Source organism: Bicyclus anynana, chromosome 19 (assembly GCF_947172395.1).
Source record: "Bicyclus anynana chromosome 19, ilBicAnyn1.1, whole genome shotgun sequence".
Classification (NCBI taxonomy): Eukaryota; Metazoa; Arthropoda; class Insecta; order Lepidoptera; family Nymphalidae; genus Bicyclus; species Bicyclus anynana.
Genome location: NC_069101.1, coordinates 10763926 through 10783725, shown reverse-complemented (window position 1 = coordinate 10783725; position 19800 = coordinate 10763926). Strand labels below are relative to the sequence as shown.

General features: G+C 36.0%; 3 protein-coding genes across 5 annotated transcripts in view; 1 reads left to right on the top strand and 2 right to left on the bottom strand.

The window, feature by feature from the left end:
- Positions 1–19800, bottom strand: part of LOC112045107 (rap1 GTPase-activating protein 1) — a 391775-nt gene that overhangs the window by 281362 nt on the left and 90613 nt on the right. The gene's annotated exons all lie outside the window — the stretch shown is intronic.
- LOC128199160 (uncharacterized) lies at positions 10068–12580 on the top strand. The gene is made up of 2 exons (XM_052887400.1): positions 10068–10530; positions 11452–12580. The coding sequence occupies exons 1-2, from the start codon at positions 10238–10240 to the stop codon at positions 12341–12343; spliced, it is 1185 nt and encodes a 394-aa protein (XP_052743360.1). The 5' UTR covers positions 10068–10237; the 3' UTR covers positions 12344–12580.
- LOC112051173 (uncharacterized) lies at positions 10552–12933 on the bottom strand. Its single transcript, XM_024089702.2, has 2 exons — positions 12577–12933; positions 10552–11226 (listed from the first exon to the last, which is right to left on the bottom strand). The coding sequence occupies exons 1-2, from the start codon at positions 12752–12754 to the stop codon at positions 10610–10612; spliced, it is 795 nt and encodes a 264-aa protein (XP_023945470.1). The 5' UTR covers positions 12755–12933; the 3' UTR covers positions 10552–10609.

Genomic DNA, 19800 nt, shown 5'->3' with positions numbered 1-19800 from the left:
CAAAGTTCCCGAGGGATTTGTGAAAAACTAAATTCCACGCGAAAAAATTTCTGTCATGAAAGTGGCAAGTTGTTCATAAATGTCAGGGTTTCATCATTTTCAATTTTAACTTATTTTATACGTGTACATAACCTTATATTTCCATATGTCTATCCAAACCAGGAGCTCATGATCTGATGAAAGAAAGAAAGAAAGAAAAATGCGTTTAGTTCGAAATTATGCCACACATCGCAATATCTCCAGTACACCATGACATCCAGGAATACCCTGCGATGTGTGGCATAACCCAGAAAATGGCTCCAGCTCAGAATAATGCTACATGTCCATTTGAATTTGGACACGTAGCTCTGATTTTCAGTTGGAACCACAGATTGGGTAACGACACGAACACAGCCGACAACCTGAAGCTGTTTAAGCCAATCACAGAACAACATGGAATAAGTAGAACCAATGATAAAATGAGTTAAGAATTTTCAAAGGCGTATTTAGGCAACTGTGTAATTAATTCAGATTGTATTCTACTGTGAGTCCTTTTATTTTACCCTTGATTTGGGAAATTTTTGCGTCGAAATACATTGTTGTGGTTGGCGTTGAGGCTAAACACGGGAACCGCAAACAATTGGATAAATTAAAACAGTCACAAGTAAATTGCTATTGTTAGGCGTTAACGCTAAATGGAAATTAAATTTAAATGCAATTTATATGTAAATTTTATTAATAAAATGAAGTGCTGTTGTAATATTGTTAAAAGTTGAAAAAGCTTGAGCTTTTTGAATATTTATATTTGTTTTGTTTACTCTAAACAAGGAAGGAGGGTCTAAATAAAACGAGGTACCTACCTAACCTAAAAGAGTTTTTGCATAAGATGGAATCTCAGACTACATCAGATGAGATCGAAGTAGTCGCTTGCTTATACTTGAATATAAAAACCAACAACGTTCAATTCGAGGCCCTTATACAATCGTACAGTAGTTAAGTTCGTTGTAATTCTAACAGTGGAATTCATCGCCGTTGTAGGGGTTCCCCAGGGGTTCATTCAGCCGCTGAGTGCCGAATTTAACCTCTATTTGTTTGAGAATTTGACACTCAGCGGGTAAATGATCCCCTGGGGGAGCCCCTACAACGTCTATGAATTCCACTGTAAGTGACTCAGTTAGTCAAAGAATCTCACAAATTGCGTTGAAAAGTTAAGTTTACTTTATGTGTTGAAAACTTTAGTTTATTTTTTTGGACGGGAACTTGATTGATGTTTTGTCAGGCCCGTTCCACCAACACTTATTCATATACAATATACTTTTATTGGGTTGTTTGCTTTGCTTTGCTCGCGGGACGCAAACGAATGAATAAATTTGGCCAATCCGAAAAATTGCTATTGTTGTGGCGTAGGCGTTGATTTTATATGAAAACGAAATACAAAAAATCCGTTTCAATATTTCCATTCCATACAATGATTGCATATCTATAAATTAATTTAGACCGTCCGTCTGATCTAACCAACCAATTTTCATATTTTTTTGAATGAAAGGTTGTATGCGGTTTTGACGATTTGACTTCAAACCTCAACCTTCAACCAAACGTTTCTCAAATTGTACTCAAAACCATACGTATACAGTCGAACATAGAAACTTCTCCTTTTTGGAAATCGGTTCAAAATTGGCTGAGTTGGATGGCTACACTAGGCAATAAGAGTAAACTGTTAATTTGACGTTTTATTATTCCACAAGAGAGCCGTGATAGCCCAGTGGCATTAAATATCACGTGTCTCGAACAGTGAAGGAAAACATTGTGAGGAAACCTGCATACCAGACAATTTTTTTAATTTTCTGCGTGTGTGAAGTCTGCCAATCAGCATTGGGCCAGCGTGGTGGACTATTTGCCTAACCCCTCTCATTCTGAGAGAAGACTCGAGCTCAGCAGTGAGCCTGAGCCTCAGTGAGCATATGGGTTGTTAATGATGCCTATATCCAGCAGTAGGACGTCTACTGCTGGATATAGGCATAATTTAAAAAATTCTTTTACCATTAGAAAGCAAGGCAACTATTTGGATGTTTTTTATAGTTTGTCCCCGCTGTGTTGATAAACTTATACTTATTAAACTTGTTGGCAAAGCAATTAAAGCAACAGGAAACGGTAACTTGAAAAAATATGTATTCTATAAAAAAAAAATACTACAGTCTCGGTGGAAGCACCCCTGCTATTCATATTGAGGTATCGCGTCACAGTTGGTGCGCCCAATAACTTGCGTCCGGCACGCGTCAACTTATGGCGGATTTATATGTGACTGACGTGACGCCACGTGTCGTGTCATGACGTTATGACAAGTGTTTACATTAACATGACGTGTTCTGACGCATCAGGACAATGTTTTGAATCAATACAGCCGCAGCTCTTGAAGACAGCTCAGCACTGCCGCGCACATTTATCTGACGTGTCTTGATGGGGCTCAGACCAATTATAGAAGGACCTGTATCGCTCTCATAGTCACGAACAAAATTGTCTATCATTTTCAGAGGAAAACGAGCTTAGATTTTGTATATATCTTATACGAAACTAGATGTTTTTGCCCGTTATTTACACAATTCAATTACACAAAAAGGTATTTTTACGGAGCTCTTTAACCGACGAACACGATTACAACTATTTAACATCGATTCCATAGAGACAGTTTTTATAATCGCATTAGATCGTTGATCATATACTTTGACAGAAAAGTAACGTCTAGCGAGACAGGTCCTATACAATAATTGGTCTGAGTGATGGGGACGTTTCAGCTCCCCCCGCAACCCGCCTCTTTGACGCGAACCAGGATCGAGGCGAGCCAAGCAAAGAGCCAAATATTGCTACGAACATCTTGAGAATTCTAGCGAACACTCGATTTGATCATGCAAATCTGCTCGCTGGAATCTATACTAATATTATAAAGCTGAAGAGTTTGTTTGTTTGTTTGAACACGCTAATCTCAGGAACTCCTGGTCCGATTTGAAAAATTCTTTCAGTGTTAGATAGCCCATTTATCGAGGAAGGCTATAGGCTATATATTATCCTCATATTCCTACGGGAACGGGAACCACGGGGGTGAAACTGCGGGGCGTCAGCTAGTGCTCGATAAAATGCTCGCTAAAATGTTCTCGTATTGTCTGTGATGTAATGTGAATGTTGACGGCCTCCGTGGTATGCGTGGTACAAGACGGAGGTCCTGGGTTCGATCCCCGGCTGGGCCGATTGAGGTTTTGTTGATTGATTCAGGTCTGGCTGGTGGGAGGCTTCGGCCGTGGCTAGTTAGTACCACCCTACCGACAAAGACGTACCGCCAAGCGATTTAGCGTTTCGGTACGATGTCGTGTAGAAACCGAAAGGAGTCTGGATTCCATCCTACTCTTAACAAGTTAGCCCGCTTCCATCTTAGATTGCATCATCACTTACCATCAGGTGAGATTGTAGTCAAGGGCTAACTTGTAGAGAAAAAAAACATCACAGAAAAACACGAAATGCTCTTTACAACTGAATGCTCAAGTCTATCAGCACCATAAGACTACTAGAAAACATTAATTTTTTTAATTCTAATTTGATTTGATTTACCTTTTTATTCGTTAACCCTCCCACACTATTTATATACCGGCAATAAGTTGATTTACTGCGTGTCAGTCACTGAGCACAGTAACTTGCGCCAGCCACGCGTCTTATTATATTAAAGGAGGGAAAACAAACAACTAAATTACTGGCGAATGGCAACAGTTCCGAAAGATTTCGTAAGATAGTGTTTTACATCTTTGTGTTTCCATACATTAGCTGGAATTTTATTCGCTATTATTGAGGTAACTAGTTTTAACTTAGATACCTAATGCATAAATTCCTAGGTCTTCACTTCCATTGTTATGCGGTGGACATTAACTAAGAATAAACTTTTCTTTTGTGTTTTTATTAAGGCCAATAGGTAGTTAAATCAGTACTTATTTTACTATGTATACAAGTTGATTTACTGCGTCTCAGTCACTGAGCACAGTAACTTGCGCCGGGCACGCGTCTTATTACATTAAAAGAGGGAAAACAAACAACTAAATTACTGGCCAATGGCGACAGTTCCGAAAGATTTCGTAAGATAGTTTTTTACATTTTTGGGTTTCCATACATTAGATGGAATTTTATTCGTTAGTATTGAGGTAACTAGTTTTAAATTAGATACATAATGCATAAATTCCTAGGTCTTTACTTCCATTGTTATGCGGTGGACATTAACTAAGAATAAACTTTTTGTGTTTTTGTTAAGGCCAATAGGTAGTTAAATCAGTACTTATTTTACTATGTATACAAGTTGATTTACTGCGTCTCAGTCACTGAGCACAGTAACTTGCGCCAGCCACGCGTCTTATTACATTAAAGGAGGGAAAACAAACAACTAAATTACTGGCGAATGGCGACAGTTCCGAAAGATTTCGTAAGATAGTGTTTTACGTCTATGTATTTCCATACATTAGATGGAATTTTATTCGTTATTATTTAGGTAACTAGTTTTAACTTAATGTATACATTCCTGGGTCTTAACTTCCGTTGTTATGCTGTGGACAATAACTAAGATTATACTTTGTGTTTTTATTAAGACCAATAGTTCAATCAGTACTTACTTTACTTAAATTGTCACGTATTTTACTACTTTTTTATCTGAACATGGGCTCATGGGTTCTTTAAGGCCTTTGAGCCATGAGCCAGCCATGACCACTGTAAAGAATTACGCCACTGAATCTACTACATCACTAGGTACTAATAACGAAAACAAACATAATGTTTGTCTTTGCCTTTCTGGTTTAACTTAGCCCTTAAGTCAATTGTCAACAAAGTGTACATCGTGTCTTTTGAATGGTCAAATACAGGTTACAGTCAAGTAAAGTTTCGGAAATACTTTTATGTAGTTTTAAGTGTTGCCCTCTTATAAAATGTAAAGAATCGCTCCGGAAACTCAACGGGATTGGCACGTGCGGCGAGGCTTTCAAGTTTTCGCTTTCAATAATAGCAGAAATTTTATTGTCAATTGCACGTTTTTAATATGATATACGATCTATGAATATTTCTTTCAGGGTTTCGTACTAAAATACGGAATCCTTAGTAGCCCTCATTCGCTCGAGAGCTTTTTAACGGACGTTGAAAAAGCGTTCAAATACAACAAATGCTTTTTCAAGTATATGTTAATAAGACAGCGTTTTTAAAAAACGACGCGTTTTTTCGATTTTGGGCGTTGAAAATAGACCTTCATTTAATTTTATACTATATTTGAACGCTTTTTTAAGGTCCGTTAAAAAACTTTCGTGCGTATGAATAGGATCATCTTGTTGTCCGTCTGTCTGTCAGACAATATATTTCGGGGAGAGTGATTTTTACGAACCCTTGCTATGCGAGTCCGACTCGCACTTGGTCGTCTTTTTATTTCAACAGCTTGCCTATTTCAAATGAAAGGAAATTATTATCTACTTACTAGTTATTAACAGAAAACACGTTTCAAAATTGGAAACGTTTTGAAATAGGTACACTTCTTTTATTTGTAGAATAATACCACTTCTTACTGATTTCCGACGCCACTTCCTGTAGGTACATATCTTGATTTTACCAGAGTATCATATTATATTAAGAACATCATAAAAAAATAATTAAATTTTTGCCATAATTATCTTCTATGGTAGGCGTCCACATATCCACATCGTACATATCGGGAACATTGCATCAAACGGATTTTTAATTAATTTTACGGTAGATTAGTTCGATCTGTACGATGCGGAACAGTGGACTTGTATGACTTTCTATGCAAAGAATTCTACGATCCGTTTGGTGCGATGCCTCCGTGGATATGTGGACGCATACCATGAAATAAGATCAATCATATAGTAGTTAATACATAGAATATACCACTGCTATTATGAGAGAACATCAATAAAGAGAACTGAATACTTAAACATAAGTATTCTGTGACTGAATGCAAATAAAGCAAATACAACTTATTTATTCTAATATTTTAAGGTAATCTTTGATAATCTCTGGAAATACTGAACCAATTTAGCAAAATACTTTGACACTAGAAAACCACGTTATTTGTGAGTGTCATAGGCTATATATTATCCCCGTATTCTGACAGGAACGGGAACTACGCCGGTGTATACAACATGATGATAGCGAAAATAGCAATTACGTTATAATGAAAACTTGCCACACATTTAAGTTAGGCGCAGTGTATTACATTTTGAAAAATTCACAATTTTTCAATAGGGCTGGGCTGGGCGTGGGGCTGCCTCATTCTCACGGGAACAGGAACTACGCGCTGTTAAAACCACAGGGCGTCGGTTAGTCAAATAAAATTAACTAGGGAACGCCCACGTCTCCGTTCACGTAAAATCTGTATATTAAAAAACCCAAGGGAACCATGGATTTTCTGAGATAACAAGTAGGCTATGTTCTGCTCCGAGGTTCAATATATCTATACTAAATTTCGTCAGAATCGGTTTATTGTTTTAGCCGTGAAAAGGTAATATACAGACAATCTAACTTTTGTATTAATGATTTTAGTATGTATTCAAAAACATAAAGGGAAGAGAAATTCAACAAAAGGGAAGACAAATTCTCTACAGTAGTGGGGGTTGGCGTTCAGGACTATTCTCAGCCCCTACTAACCGTTCTTGATTCTGCGTTTACATATGATTGCGTTTCACTTTAAATATACTGTTCAAATTCAACAGTCGTCTGAACGGGCGGCTGTTTAGACCGGCAAGCCGCTAACCGGCTTACTATGTAGAGACGGTCTCCCCACAAGTATGACTCATTCGTCCCTATATATACCTCAAGCGCTTAAACATTTCGTTAGCGTGATGTAGGACTTTCTTTAATATTTCAAAAAGTAAAGGATATCTTCACTTTTTTGTTAATGATATATTGAAAAGTAAGCATTTATAATATGATTCATTACATTTCACAGGAAAAAGTTGTTAGATTTTTTTTAAATATGGATATTACTAGTTTTAAAACGTCATTTTCAGGTTATTTTGTTTTCAATTTAACTAAATATCTATTTGAATCTTTGTTTTCAGAATATAATGTCCACAAACAACAAATGGAGAAGTTTAACAAAATCTCATCCTTATTCATAAACTTGTTAGCAGGTTATTGCTAGAGGGGTTATTGAGCTTAGCCACGCTGCTCCAATGTTGTTTCGTCAATTTAAAATGCATTTTGAAATAACTTCTTTGACTGCTTATTTTATTCTCGGTCGTCTGTCCCTCTAAACGGGATGGCTTAAATAGCTTATAGGTTAAGCCAGGACTGGTCGTGGTGCCCTATCCTAGGGTTTAGGAGGTAGATTCATTCAGAAGGTAGGTTTCGACGGCCTCCGTGGCGCAGTGGTGTGCGCGGTGGATTTACAAGACGGAGGTCCTGAGTTCGATCCCCAGCTGGGTCGATTGAGGTTTCTTAATTGGTCTAGGTCTGGCTGGTGGGAGGCTTTGGCCGTGGCTAGTTACCACCCTACCGACAAAGACCCCGCCAAGCGATTTAGCGTTCCGGTACGATGTCGTGTAGAAACCGAAAGGGGTGTAGATTTTCATCCTCCTCCTAACAAGTTACCCCGCTTCCATCTTAGATTGCATCATCACTTACCATCAGGTAATTTTTTTTCAAAAATTCAAAAAAAGAATTAAATACTTATATCAAAACAAAAGACACTTGATTCGTTCTTTCAGCACTGTATCTTGTCGTTGAATAAAACATCTAATCCTATTACCGTAAGTCTAAACGAAGTCAAGATAAATTAGGCTAGACAGTAAATTCAATTACTGAACTACAAGTCTGAAAAAGTTCAAGGGGAGACAGTTGTGCCTAGAAATATTAATGAGATGTTCTTAGCTCATTTAAGTTTATCATTTTCAAGGTGAAAAGGCATCTTCTTGGCAAGCGCGTTCCACCATAGACTGCATCGTCGTTTGCGATTGAAGCAGAGCGCCTGCTTGTGGGCCTTTAATGCTAGTCACTCACCATCCGATAAGCCCATATCTCTGCAGCGCTAACGGCTTGACAAACTGATTAAAAAAATTAAAAAAATTCAAAATTCATTTATTTCAAGTAGGCTCAGTTTACAAGCACTTTTGATAGTCAGTTGACTATTTGTAAAAATTCTACGCCGCTTCAGAAGGCAGGTTCTGCTGAGAAGAAACAGGCAAGAAACTCAACAGTTGCTCTTTTAAAAAAAATCATACATATTATAATTTACAATTGATGACAACATTACAATTTCTTATAGTTTTACTTCCTGTGTGAAGGTGGAAGCTGATCCAATGACCTCCAAGCATCTTTATCATTGGGGAACTCATCAATGGTGTTGTAACCTCGACTATGTAAGTGTTTTTTGACGCATTGCTTAAAGCTATGCATTGGCAGGTCCATCACAGTCTTGGGGATCTTGTTTTAGAAGAGTAATCGTGTGTTGGTCGCGAACGGCATGATGTCATGTATGATGATATCACGCTGCAGGCATGTGAGATTTCTTGATCGTCAGTGGCTGACATTAGATTAAAATGTCATTCATAACCCATTCGATTCACCCGGCAATCGGGTACTTCTTTTTTCGTGTGAGCGAAGTGATCCGGTTTTCCAAAGTTGATGTAGTGAGCGTATGTCTTTAGAAGTTCGTTTGAAGAACACCTGTAATAAGCGAGGCGAGTGATAGGTGGCTCTAATGGGTTATGATTTTATAGTTCCTCGCCTAGCGCTTGTAAAGGCACCCTTAATTATGTAATTGGTAGGTTTATAATATTTTATTTCAGAACATCCTGCGCAGGTATAATTTGCAGGTAAGTAGATTACGTTGTACAGCTAGCTATTATTTTGGGTCCCACATAATACATTTAGGTAATCCAAATTTCCAACGAAAATTCCCGAGCTTTTCCCTAACAAGGTAAATGCTGTTGAGTAATTAATTAATTTAACGGGAAAATGCGAGTTAATCAGATGATAGTCACAATATACTGGTTTACTTTGATATTAGGTATAGTGTAACTATAGCCATTAAGGCGAGCTGAATAATGAATGTTTAGGTATTAGAACGAGGGGCTCCCCGCGCAACACGGAGAAGTCGCGATCTGGAATGGAAGGGCCTAAGTGCCAAATCAAAAACGATTTCTTATTAGGATTCGTGTAAAAATGATAAATAATTAGATTATAAAAATTAAGTAACTACCTACCTAAATACGTGTAAAAATGTACCTACGTGCATTTTTACACGTATCCTAATATTTCACACCGCCTTCTGTATGTGTGGAGACAGAAGGCGGTGTGAAATATTAGGATACGTGTAAAAATGATAAATAATTAGATTATAAAAATAAAGTGCAATTATTATTAATTAATTAATTATTAATTATTATTATTTATTAATTAATTAATTATATAGAACATCTACCTATTAAATAATTATATCATCATTATTGTAACAATCACTTAAAGTTGTTGTTTTAGTCACAGTTTGCCAAAATACCTATCATAAAAAAAACTTGAATATTAATATATTTTTTGAAATATCTAAAGCTAGGTCTCTTTAAATTTGTTCTCCAAAAATTGCCAGATATATCGCTAAACAATTTTTGTCGTCAAAACTTTATCTTAGTTGCTAAGAAGCAAAAGTCGCGACTAAAAGTCGCTAAATTGGCAGCAGTGCTCCTACCATTACGAATATTTTCCGTTTATAATTAAACGCCATCTAGTTGTAATTCTTTTAACCTTTTCAATAATGACCATTGATTGTCAATTTATCGACGTATTATCTTATACTACTAATAGATGGCGTTGACTTACGATGTTATTTTTCGCTTTTTATTAGTTTATTTTTGTGATTTTATTGTCGGTTAAATTCAAAGATTACAATGTAATTAATTTTTTTTGTTAAAAAGATATATTTTTCTGTTTCTAGTGTGTCTGTGTAGCATTAAGTTTTCATAAAAATCGGTTCAGTAATTTTGTGTTAAAATTAAAATAACGATTTTCACACGTTTTATCTATCAAAATGCACACCTTTTATCTATCAACTAAGCTTATCTTAGGGCTTGTACACAAAACTGCGATGCGACGCGATGCGAATTCGCAACGCAAAAAATTACGACACGAATTGCTGCGATGCGATTTCGTGCGGCAAGGCGTCTCTCAGGGCGACCATTTCTTCGACGACCGTTAACCGTACTAAACGTATTTTAAATTGAAAACAGGTCGTGACATGGATCGTAAAAAGAAGTGTGCACTTTTATTATTGCTTAGGAGATACAGGAAAAAGAAACAAAGAAGATTTTGGGTTCATCCATTTATTACTATTATGAATCCCGTTGGAAACTATTTTCTTCTAAAATATAAAGCTTTGAAAACCGACGAAAAAAAATTTTTCGAGTATTTTAGAATGAGCATATTTTCATTCGAAGAGCTTTTAAGTTTATTATCACCATATCTTCAGAAACAATCGTACAAGGGGAGAATTCCTGTTATGCCTCTGGAAATGATTGGCCTCACTATCCGGTAAGTAAAGTAAAACAATAATTGTTTACATTAGTTTTTATTGAGAAAAGAGTTTTTAAAATATTACAATTCATAAAATTTACGAAAAATCAAAGTCTTCTTCAGTTGAAAGTGTGCTTAATATGCTTGAGTTAGAAAAATCATTACTGGGTGAATCAATTTGATCTGGTATGTTAGATGACTGTGGACGTATCAGTGGCGTTTGTTGAGATGTCGCAAAATGTTGAGTTTGATAGCCACCCTGGTAGTTGCTATTCGGATAGTAGTAGCCATGAGGTTGATGCAATTCTGTTAAAATTTGAAGAACTCTGCTCTGAAAGATTAGAGTTTTATTGTCATCTAATCTTTCAAGTGATGGTAGAATACCTTTAAAAAAAGATATGTGTCTATTCTCAGGTTCCTTTAAAATCTTTACAATATCATCTTCAAAATTATTAACCATCTTTCGTTTTGGTGGCTGCCTTTGGTAACGTGTTTTAGATGTACCTTCTTGATTATCCTGCTCATTTTCTGAATCATTTATACTAGTAGTGGTCTCATTTTGCAAATTTTTCTTAAGAAATTGTAATTGTTTGTACAGATGGTATTCTTTTATATTTTTGGATGCAGACCCTGACCTACTTGCATCTTTGAGTTTCTTTTCATATTTATTAAAGGTATCCTTAATCCCCCTCCATCTTTGTATTACTGAATTTCCTGAAAAAAAAAAAATAGACAATATTTAATTTATTCATTTATTTATTAATCTTTATTATTCATCAAATACCAATTGTACAGAATAGGCGAACTTAACGCTAGAAGCGTTGTCTACCAATTAAATAAATTAAAATAATTTATGTATGTTTATGTCGTTTTAGGTTAGTGTTCTTTACTTTTCAAGTATGTTATATAAATTAACTTTTTTTTCTATTTATGTTACAGATTCCTAGCGACCGGAAATGAAATCAGAAATATACATTTAGATTATTATCGAGGAATAAGTACAGTTGCTAAGATAATACGAGTAGTTTGTAATGCAATATGGAAATTTTGTTTAAATGCAAACATACCAAAAATAACACAACAGCTGTTTGAAGAAATAGCTGCGGACTTTAACAAGAAAGCCAACTTCCCTAACTGTATTGGAGCCGTTGATGGGAAACATATTCGTGTTCGTAGTCCCCCAAAAAGTGGATCACTTTTTTTTAATTACAAGGGCTACAATTCAATAGTTTTGTTGGCTATTGTGGACTCGAAATACAGATTCATCTATGTGGACATAGGCGCATATGGAAAGGAAAGTGACTCCACTATTTTCCACAACACGAAACTGTACGACTTACTGATGAGAGGTGATTTGCCTACACCAACATCAAGGCCGTTACCGGGCTTTCAAGAACCGGTTCCTTTTGTTTTTGTCGGAGACGAAGCTTTTTCTATTTCGAATAATGTCATGCGTCCTTATTCTGGCAAGCATTTGTCTGTTAAACAAAGAGTATTCAACTACCGTTTGAGTAGGGCAAGAAGATATGTCGAGTGTACTTTCGGCATACTGGCCAATAAGTGGCGAATATTTCACCGGCCCATTAACGTTTCATATGATTTTGCAATAGATATTGTTAAGGCTTGTTGCATACTACATAACTTTGTAATTAACCGTGATGAATTAGACACCCCTATTGAAATGATCATAGATAATTCCGAACTACAACCACTTCAACAAGGGTTGAATGTAGGTAGTCAGGTGGTAAGTGCAAATATAATTAGAAACGAATATTCGGATTACTTTACTAGTGAAGTTGGAGCATTAAGCTGGCAACTAAAACTAATTTAAGAATATACAATGCGGCTTGCATTGTTGCTCGCGTTCTAGGTAATAAGTCAATACAACAGGTACAAAAGGATCACATCGTAAAACATTAAAGTAGCTCGCTGTCGACGCCTAAACATTTGTAAACAATTTAAAGAATATTTTTTGTGCTTATATGAATAGAATGTTTGATTTGTAGGTAGTTTTAGTAAAAAGTAAAAAGAAGTTTTACTTAATAAATGTATTTGTGTACTTACCAAGTTTAGTTTTTTCATTGTTTTCTTTTTCCTCGAAATTTGGAAATAAACTTTTACACACGTCCTTCCAAGCATCTTGTTTAATGAATTTGTTTTTATAATCTTCATTACTAGTATCCCAAAGAACAGGGCGCTCCTCGATCAGTGATATTAAAAAATCAACGTCGTATTCTGTCATTTTTAAAGTACACGTCTTGCCCACACGCTGTCCCAGAGCGAACTAAAAATGGCGTCAACAAGTGTGACGCAACATCGCAGGAATGCGCGATGCGAATCAATTCGCAAGTTCTTGCGATGCGTAGAGGGAGCTCGCAGATTTTTGCGATGCGACGTCGCATCGCAGTTTTGTGTACAAGCCCTTAATCTGACGTGCTTGAGTAATTCTGAAGTTAGTTTTTTTGGTTGCCCTAAACGTACCTAAAACGACTTTATCGTTTATTCAATAGTCATCACAGTACCTACCAATATTAAGGGCCCATACTTGGAGGTACTGAACGACATGCAAGATACAGTCCCTTGTGTTCATCTGACGCGCTCGAGTAACTGCAAAAATCCCCTCTTCGGCTCCTCTACTACTAGGTAGGTACCTACACACGGAGCAAGTTAAAATCGATTTACCTACTAACCTACACTTAACAACAATCTTTGTTTACCAACCTTGTTAGCCTGTTACATTCGTTTGTTTTCAGTTAGTTAGTACCTACCTAGCAGCAGGAAGCAACTGTAAATAGGCTTAAGTCTACCAGTTGGGCTTTTCGAAAGCATAGGTAGGTAGCCTTTCTATTTCCACTCAATGACCACATGTAAGTAGGTATTTGGTAGTTATTACTTATTCACACTTATAGTGTTTTTTGAGATAGTCGTGAGAGTCGTGATACCCCAGTGGATATGAGGCAGAGGCTCCGATTCCGGAGGGTGTGGGCGAATCCAGTCCGGGGCATGCACCTCTAACTTTTCAGTTGTGTGCGTTTTTAAAGAAATTAAATATCACGTGTCTCAAACGGTGAAGGAAAACATCGTGAGAAAACCTGCATACCAGAGAATTTTCGTAATTTTCTGCGTGTGTGAAATCTGCCAATTGCATTGAGCCCGCGTGGTGGACTATTGGCCCAACCCCTCTCATTCTGAAAGGAGACTTGAGCATGGTGGTAGAACTTCCCCGGTCCAATTCTGTAATACAGGGTTGTACTACTGCTTTTGTTTCCACAAACTTATCCACTAGTTTTACAGGTATTCCCGTCTGTGCTTGAGATGTAAAGCTTCGGTATCTTTGAATTTAATTTCAAATTTAGTTACGTTGAAGTTCACAATTTGAACTCGAATTGCGCACTTTTAACCTTTCAACAGTCCCAGTTGACGTGGTCGTTATTTATGAAGTCGGTATGACTCCAGTAGCACTTTTGTGGGAGGTAATAAATTTCTAGTGTGCTTTTAAACATCAAACTATTGCAAACTACCCACAGTTTGCAGTTTGATGGTAAATAATAAATATCCAGGCCAAGTCGTGATAGCCCAGTGGATATGACCTCTGCCTCCGATTCCGGAGGGTGTGGGTTAGAATCCGGTCCGGGGCATGCACCTCCAACTTTTCAGTTGTGTGCATTTTTTTTTAAGAAATTAAATATCACGTGTCTCAATCGGCGAAGGAAAACATCGTGAGGAAACCTGCATACCAGTGAATTATCTTAATTCTCTGCGTGTGTAAAGTCTGCCAATCCGCATTTGGCCAGCGTGGTGGACTATTGGCCTAACCCCTCTCATTCTGAGAGGAGACTCGAGCTCAGCAGTGAGCCGAATATGGGTTGATGACGACGAATACAAGTAGAAGTATACACGTTTTCTGTGCTATAAATATAGATACGAGTGCCTACAAGATTACCTCAAAGAGTGATCCGAATTTAGCTACTCCACTGAGCGCACACATGCAAAATTTTGCGTTTACTTACATTGTATATCAATGTATAATGTCACCGTTAGATTGTAAAATACGTTAGTTTATAATCTCACTCGTGATATTATAATCTGCCGATAAATTGTGAACTGAAAATACTGATTACAATTTAACGTGTCATTTCGGCACGTTTTAATGTAATTTTCTTTTCTCTTTTTTATTATTTTCTTTTCTTAAATGTATTTTCATATTGTGCTTTTTTATAATTGTTCTAACTATGGAAAATCTGTAATTGGGTGTAACGTAAAGGAAATATTGATTTTTCTTAAAAATAAATAAATAAAGCCATTCTAATACAAATTTACTAAGTGACCATAATTATTTGCCTACCTTACTACCGTACTTACTGTACTTGGACCAATAAAATGTAAGCGTCAGCATGAATCATCAAAATGCAATGCAATTTCAATGAATTAAAAAGTTCAAAGATTCTAACCCGATCCAGTCAACTAAAGATAGGGTTGCCATCCGTCCGGGTTTTCACGGATTGGTCCGGTTTATAGGGCGTCCGGGGAGCGTCCGGGCGGGGTTTTATTAGAAGTCCGGGTTTGGAATTTTCAAGACGAGGGCCACCACCGGGTAGCAGCGTGACACCACGTGACACACGTGACATATAATAAAACTGTAACAATTAATTCAATTTTATACTCAATGTACAGAACTGGTTGATATTTTGAATTCAATTTTTGGAGAACATTATACTGAATCCTGAAATACATTTTTGTCTGTCTGTCCCTATTTTTTCTTGATCTTGATCGGGCATCACGCTGAAACTACTCAAACTTAAATGAGACTTATATTTTGTAAAACAATTATTATAGTGTGGGTTCGAATCCGGTCCGGGGCATGCACCTCCAAATTTTCAGTTGTGTGCATTTTAAGAAATTAAAATTGTCTCAAACGGTGAAGGAAAACATCAAATCAAATAAAATTTCTTTTATTTCAATTAGTCTTAGTTTACAAGCACTTTTGAAAGAAGAAAACCTAGTGAGGAAACCTGCATACCAGAGAATTTTCTTAATTCTCTGTGTGCGTGAAGTCTGCCAGTCCGCATTGGACCAGCGTGGCCATTGGCCCAACCCCTCTGATTTTGAGAGGAGAGCTCAAGCTCAGCAGTGAGCCGAATATGGGTTGATAACGAACGAACATTTTAAATATAATTTTTAGGTGTCGTCTCAGATAGGTAACTAAGCTACTAACTGTTACCTATAGGATAGGTTCTTTGATACTGTGCCTTGTTCAAGACTTTTTATTACGAAATTCATTTCCACTTCAAACAAAACACTAACAAGAACAAAAAACTAAAACGCTTATCGCGAAGCTTTCGCCACAATATTATCTGTCAAACAGGCAAAACTAACGTATTAATTGCGCCAGTGTTGCTTGAGCTACCAGTACCTTCTTTTGCTTTGCATTTGCCGCAGTTTCAGTGTACATCAGTGATAGTCGAGGGTCTAGGTAGATTGGCCGTCGGCAGATTCTCTTGGAAGCGACATTTTGATCGGGGATAGAGTGACGTTGTTACTCCCGCTTTGACAAGGTATACCTTTGAAGGTAACAAAGGGATGTTATTGGTGTTGGCATGCCCTGACATCGATATATGAAGTTCTGCATTGTTATAAGCCGCTAATTATATTTAATACTAGCAGTTTTATCGCCATTGGTATGGAAATACGAGGATAAATATAATAATGTAGATGATAATGTAGCTTTCAAACTCGGTCTAGTATTTCGGAACCTATTCGTAACAAACAGAAAATTAAATTTTACCGTCATATATTAGTTTAGATTACGTATTACTTACCTTGTATCTAATACCTATTATGTACCTACAAAACAGTGCTGAAAACTATAACAGACGGACACAGGTTGTAAAACTACTCTTTCTCAACTTCAAGCTACTATAGAAAAAAATTCGGAAAAAGAACCACACTAAAGCCCTACCCACCGACTCGGATTCAGGTAGTTCCTGGGTTTTGTTAGTCATACATAACAAGAGGTACTTTAGACCTAATAATAATAAAGAATTTGAACGAGATCTTCATTTTTTACAACAATATTTGTACCTACGAGTATGTATATTAAAAATATTGAAGATTAAAGAAATGCATGCAATGCGGCACGTTGAGTCAGCTGTATGGTTTTAAGTTCTACATCACGCTAACGAAGTTCTTAATGACTTGAAGTATATAAGCGATTAGTTATGACTCATTTACCGGAGTCCGTGTATACTCAGTAAGCCATTGGGTAGATGGCGTTCTTACCCACTCGCTATGTAACTTTGGGCATAGTGAATATCCTCACAGATGCATAGTGAGTATCGCTGTGCGAATTTGTCTCGCAACTATTTCTGTGTTCTCCTCCAACTACATTGGTTAATGTGATATCACCAGTATTGTAATACAATGTGTATTGAGCTGGCACGTGAGTTGACCAATGTGGTTCATCTTACCCTCTCTACCCCTTTCAGTTGCGAGCGACACCACTGCAGTATACCACTTTGACTCTTTTAATTTTTTGGTTAATTTTATTAACATCATAATAATGTTATGTTTTTTTTTATCAAAACAAAAACTCATACACAAAAAGTTGTATTTTTTTTTTGTTTTCTGTTATCCTAGCGAAAATACAACATTTAGGATTACATAAGATTTTATTAAAATGTATAAATATAATAGGTGTTATTCGTTAGTATTCAATTGAGCTGATTATATCGGAAATATTGACGTCCTTTATTTGTATATTTTGCCCGACTGCTTCAGAAGAAGGGTTTATTCATGTAATATTTATTCATAATCATACTTAACTATACTTTATGCTACTACAGTGTACCTACTGTTTACTACTGCTGTATTACTATTTACTTCTACTCCAATATTTTCGACAATTTGTTCGACAAGAGCTTCTAAATTGAACTCCTCTTTATTAGATGTATTAACAAAATAAAGTTGTAAATCTTTTTCTACCCGAAAGCACTGAATATTTTTTGCTTACAGAGACATATTCTGCGTTACCCTTCTAACAACCCCATCCAATCTAATATGAAACAAGAGATAAAAATAAAATAATGCTGTATGATTCGAGTTCGAGATTTTGGTGGCACGCCAAGCAGCTTGCTCGTAAAACAGTTGATCTTGAATATAGACAGTGGCGGATTTACAAAGGAGACCGACCATTTTGAATCTAGCAGGTTACACAAAAAAATTATAAAATTTTATTAAAAATTATTATTTTATTTATTATAAAAACCACCAAAAATAATTAGAATTTACAGTTGTTAATATGTTTTTTAATATATGTATCTTATAATGGGTAGGTACTTATACGTACGTAGGTACTTGTCCATATCTTGATTATTTATGCAACTGCCAATAAAACTGAAGTTTAACCAGTCTACAATTTAAATTATTCTTTAATTAATGATATTAATTTAAAGACTGTAACGGGTAATTCATGAAATCTGGACCCAGCAATGTATAAAAATGGTCGGTCGCTTTTCTCGCCAGTAGGCTGTTAAATTTGTCGTCCCATACTTACCTTTGAAATTTGATACCCTAAATCGCAATCATATTAAAAATAAGTTGACATTACTTTGATTTTGTCAATTATATTGCAACTTTATGATTTGTAGTCTCTTGTAGCCTTCATCTGGTTTCGGTTAAATTTTCATTAAATTAACCTTTCATATTTACGTTTTCTCTATGTATATCTTTCTTGATTTCTGTAAAACAAAATTTTTTGGGCCAACTTAGCCACCCCCCTTAAATCTATCGCTCTAGGCTCCAGTAACTTAGCCTGCTGGTAAATCCGCCACTGTGTGTAGCTCGCGAGGCTGGGCGTCGGCGCGGCGTCGACGCGGCGTCTCCCCGTTTTCATTAACTTTTTACGATCGAAAACATTCTTACATGTTTGCGACTTTCAGCTGAAAACATAGGGTGGCTGAGTTTTCATATAAATTTAGGAGACTGTATTAGAAATTAGGGAACTACACTCACTTAGCATGGGCTTTGGCTGCCCGAATTGAATCATTCACGAATTGAATTTTAATTATTATTTTAAAGTAAATATTAACGGATTATATTTACACCGTAAAACTTATTGAAAATCAAGATTAACGTACAATCAAGCATAGTCATCCAAACTAAACCTAGGTATTAGGTACGTACAATGCAAAATAATAGTAAGTAAAAGTTTTAACCCTATCAATAGTGTTTTTGACACATTCAGTGCCTACAGTTACCCTATGTAGCTTAAGTTAAGTTACTTAAGTCTTAAGTTCGAGCCGAGAACGCTTTTAATTAAAAATATAATTTTTAATATCAATTACTAATAACATGGTTCACCAGAAGTAGAAGTAACAAACACTAAACAAAAAAAAAACACAGAACTTTTATATTTTTTCAATCGGTTTAAAATAAGAGGAGGTTTTCAATTCTATGCGTATGTTTTTTTCTGATGATAAACAACAAATATTTCTGGGACTTTCCAATAAAATCTGGAAGCATGGTTACTAGACTGACTATTTGATAAAAAATATCTTGTTTTGATCCAAGGAAGGTATACGAATCTCCTTATGGCCTATACATTAGGATTAATGGTGCCTAACTAAACTTGTATAAGTTCCTTACGACTCCCTCGCTGGGTATTTGTTCGTAAAAGCCTTATTTGTAAGGCCTCTGTTAAGATTTCTATCGAATAAGGTTTTATTTTATTGTTTGTTATTTTTGCTGTCATTTTGATGTTAATTCTATCGATAGGCAGAAAAGTACCTATAACACTAATGGGTAGTGTGTTTTTATGCTTTTATTTATTTAGGGTTCATAGTCAACAAAGAATCCTTGAAGTTTTGCAATGTACGTCTGTATTCTGTCCGTCCGCGGCAAAGGGCAGAGACTATTACTAGAAAACTGTAATTTAGCATAATTAGTGATATTTTGGCGACAAAATCGTAAAAAATCAATAAACTTCTAATATAATAAATAAATAAAATCAATAAAATTCTTTAACTCATAAAAATTAATAAAAATTCCAAAAAAAATGTAGGGTTTTTTTGTCTTTAATGGATGGGTCTTTAAAATATTGTGCGTGTGTCATCAATTAATGATTCGGTATCTGTTTGAGAAATATAAAATTTTATAGTGCTAACTTTTGTATACGTAGGTAACTACAGATAAGTAAAAACATATGTATTCCTAACTTGAAACTTTCTAACTCCATCTGGCTACAGAGAATATCATAAGAGAAAATAATTCAATATTTCAGAGCCCGACGTA

Bases quoted from the DNA above. Each gene is read 5' to 3' on its own strand.
- LOC128199160 (XM_052887400.1), top strand. From the start codon at position 10,238: ATGGATCGTAAAAAGAAGTGTGCACTTTTATTATTGCTTAGGAGATAC. The intron at 10,531-11,451 runs GTAAGTAAAGTA...TTTATGTTACAG, and splicing joins ATGATTGGCCTCACTATCCG to ATTCCTAGCGACCGGAAATG.
- LOC112051173 (XM_024089702.2), bottom strand. From the start codon at position 12,754: ATGACAGAATACGACGTTGATTTTTTAATATCACTGATCGAGGAGCGC. The intron at 11,227-12,576 runs GTAAGTACACAA...TTTTTTTTTCAG, and splicing joins CAATGAAAAAACTAAACTTG to GAAATTCAGTAATACAAAGA.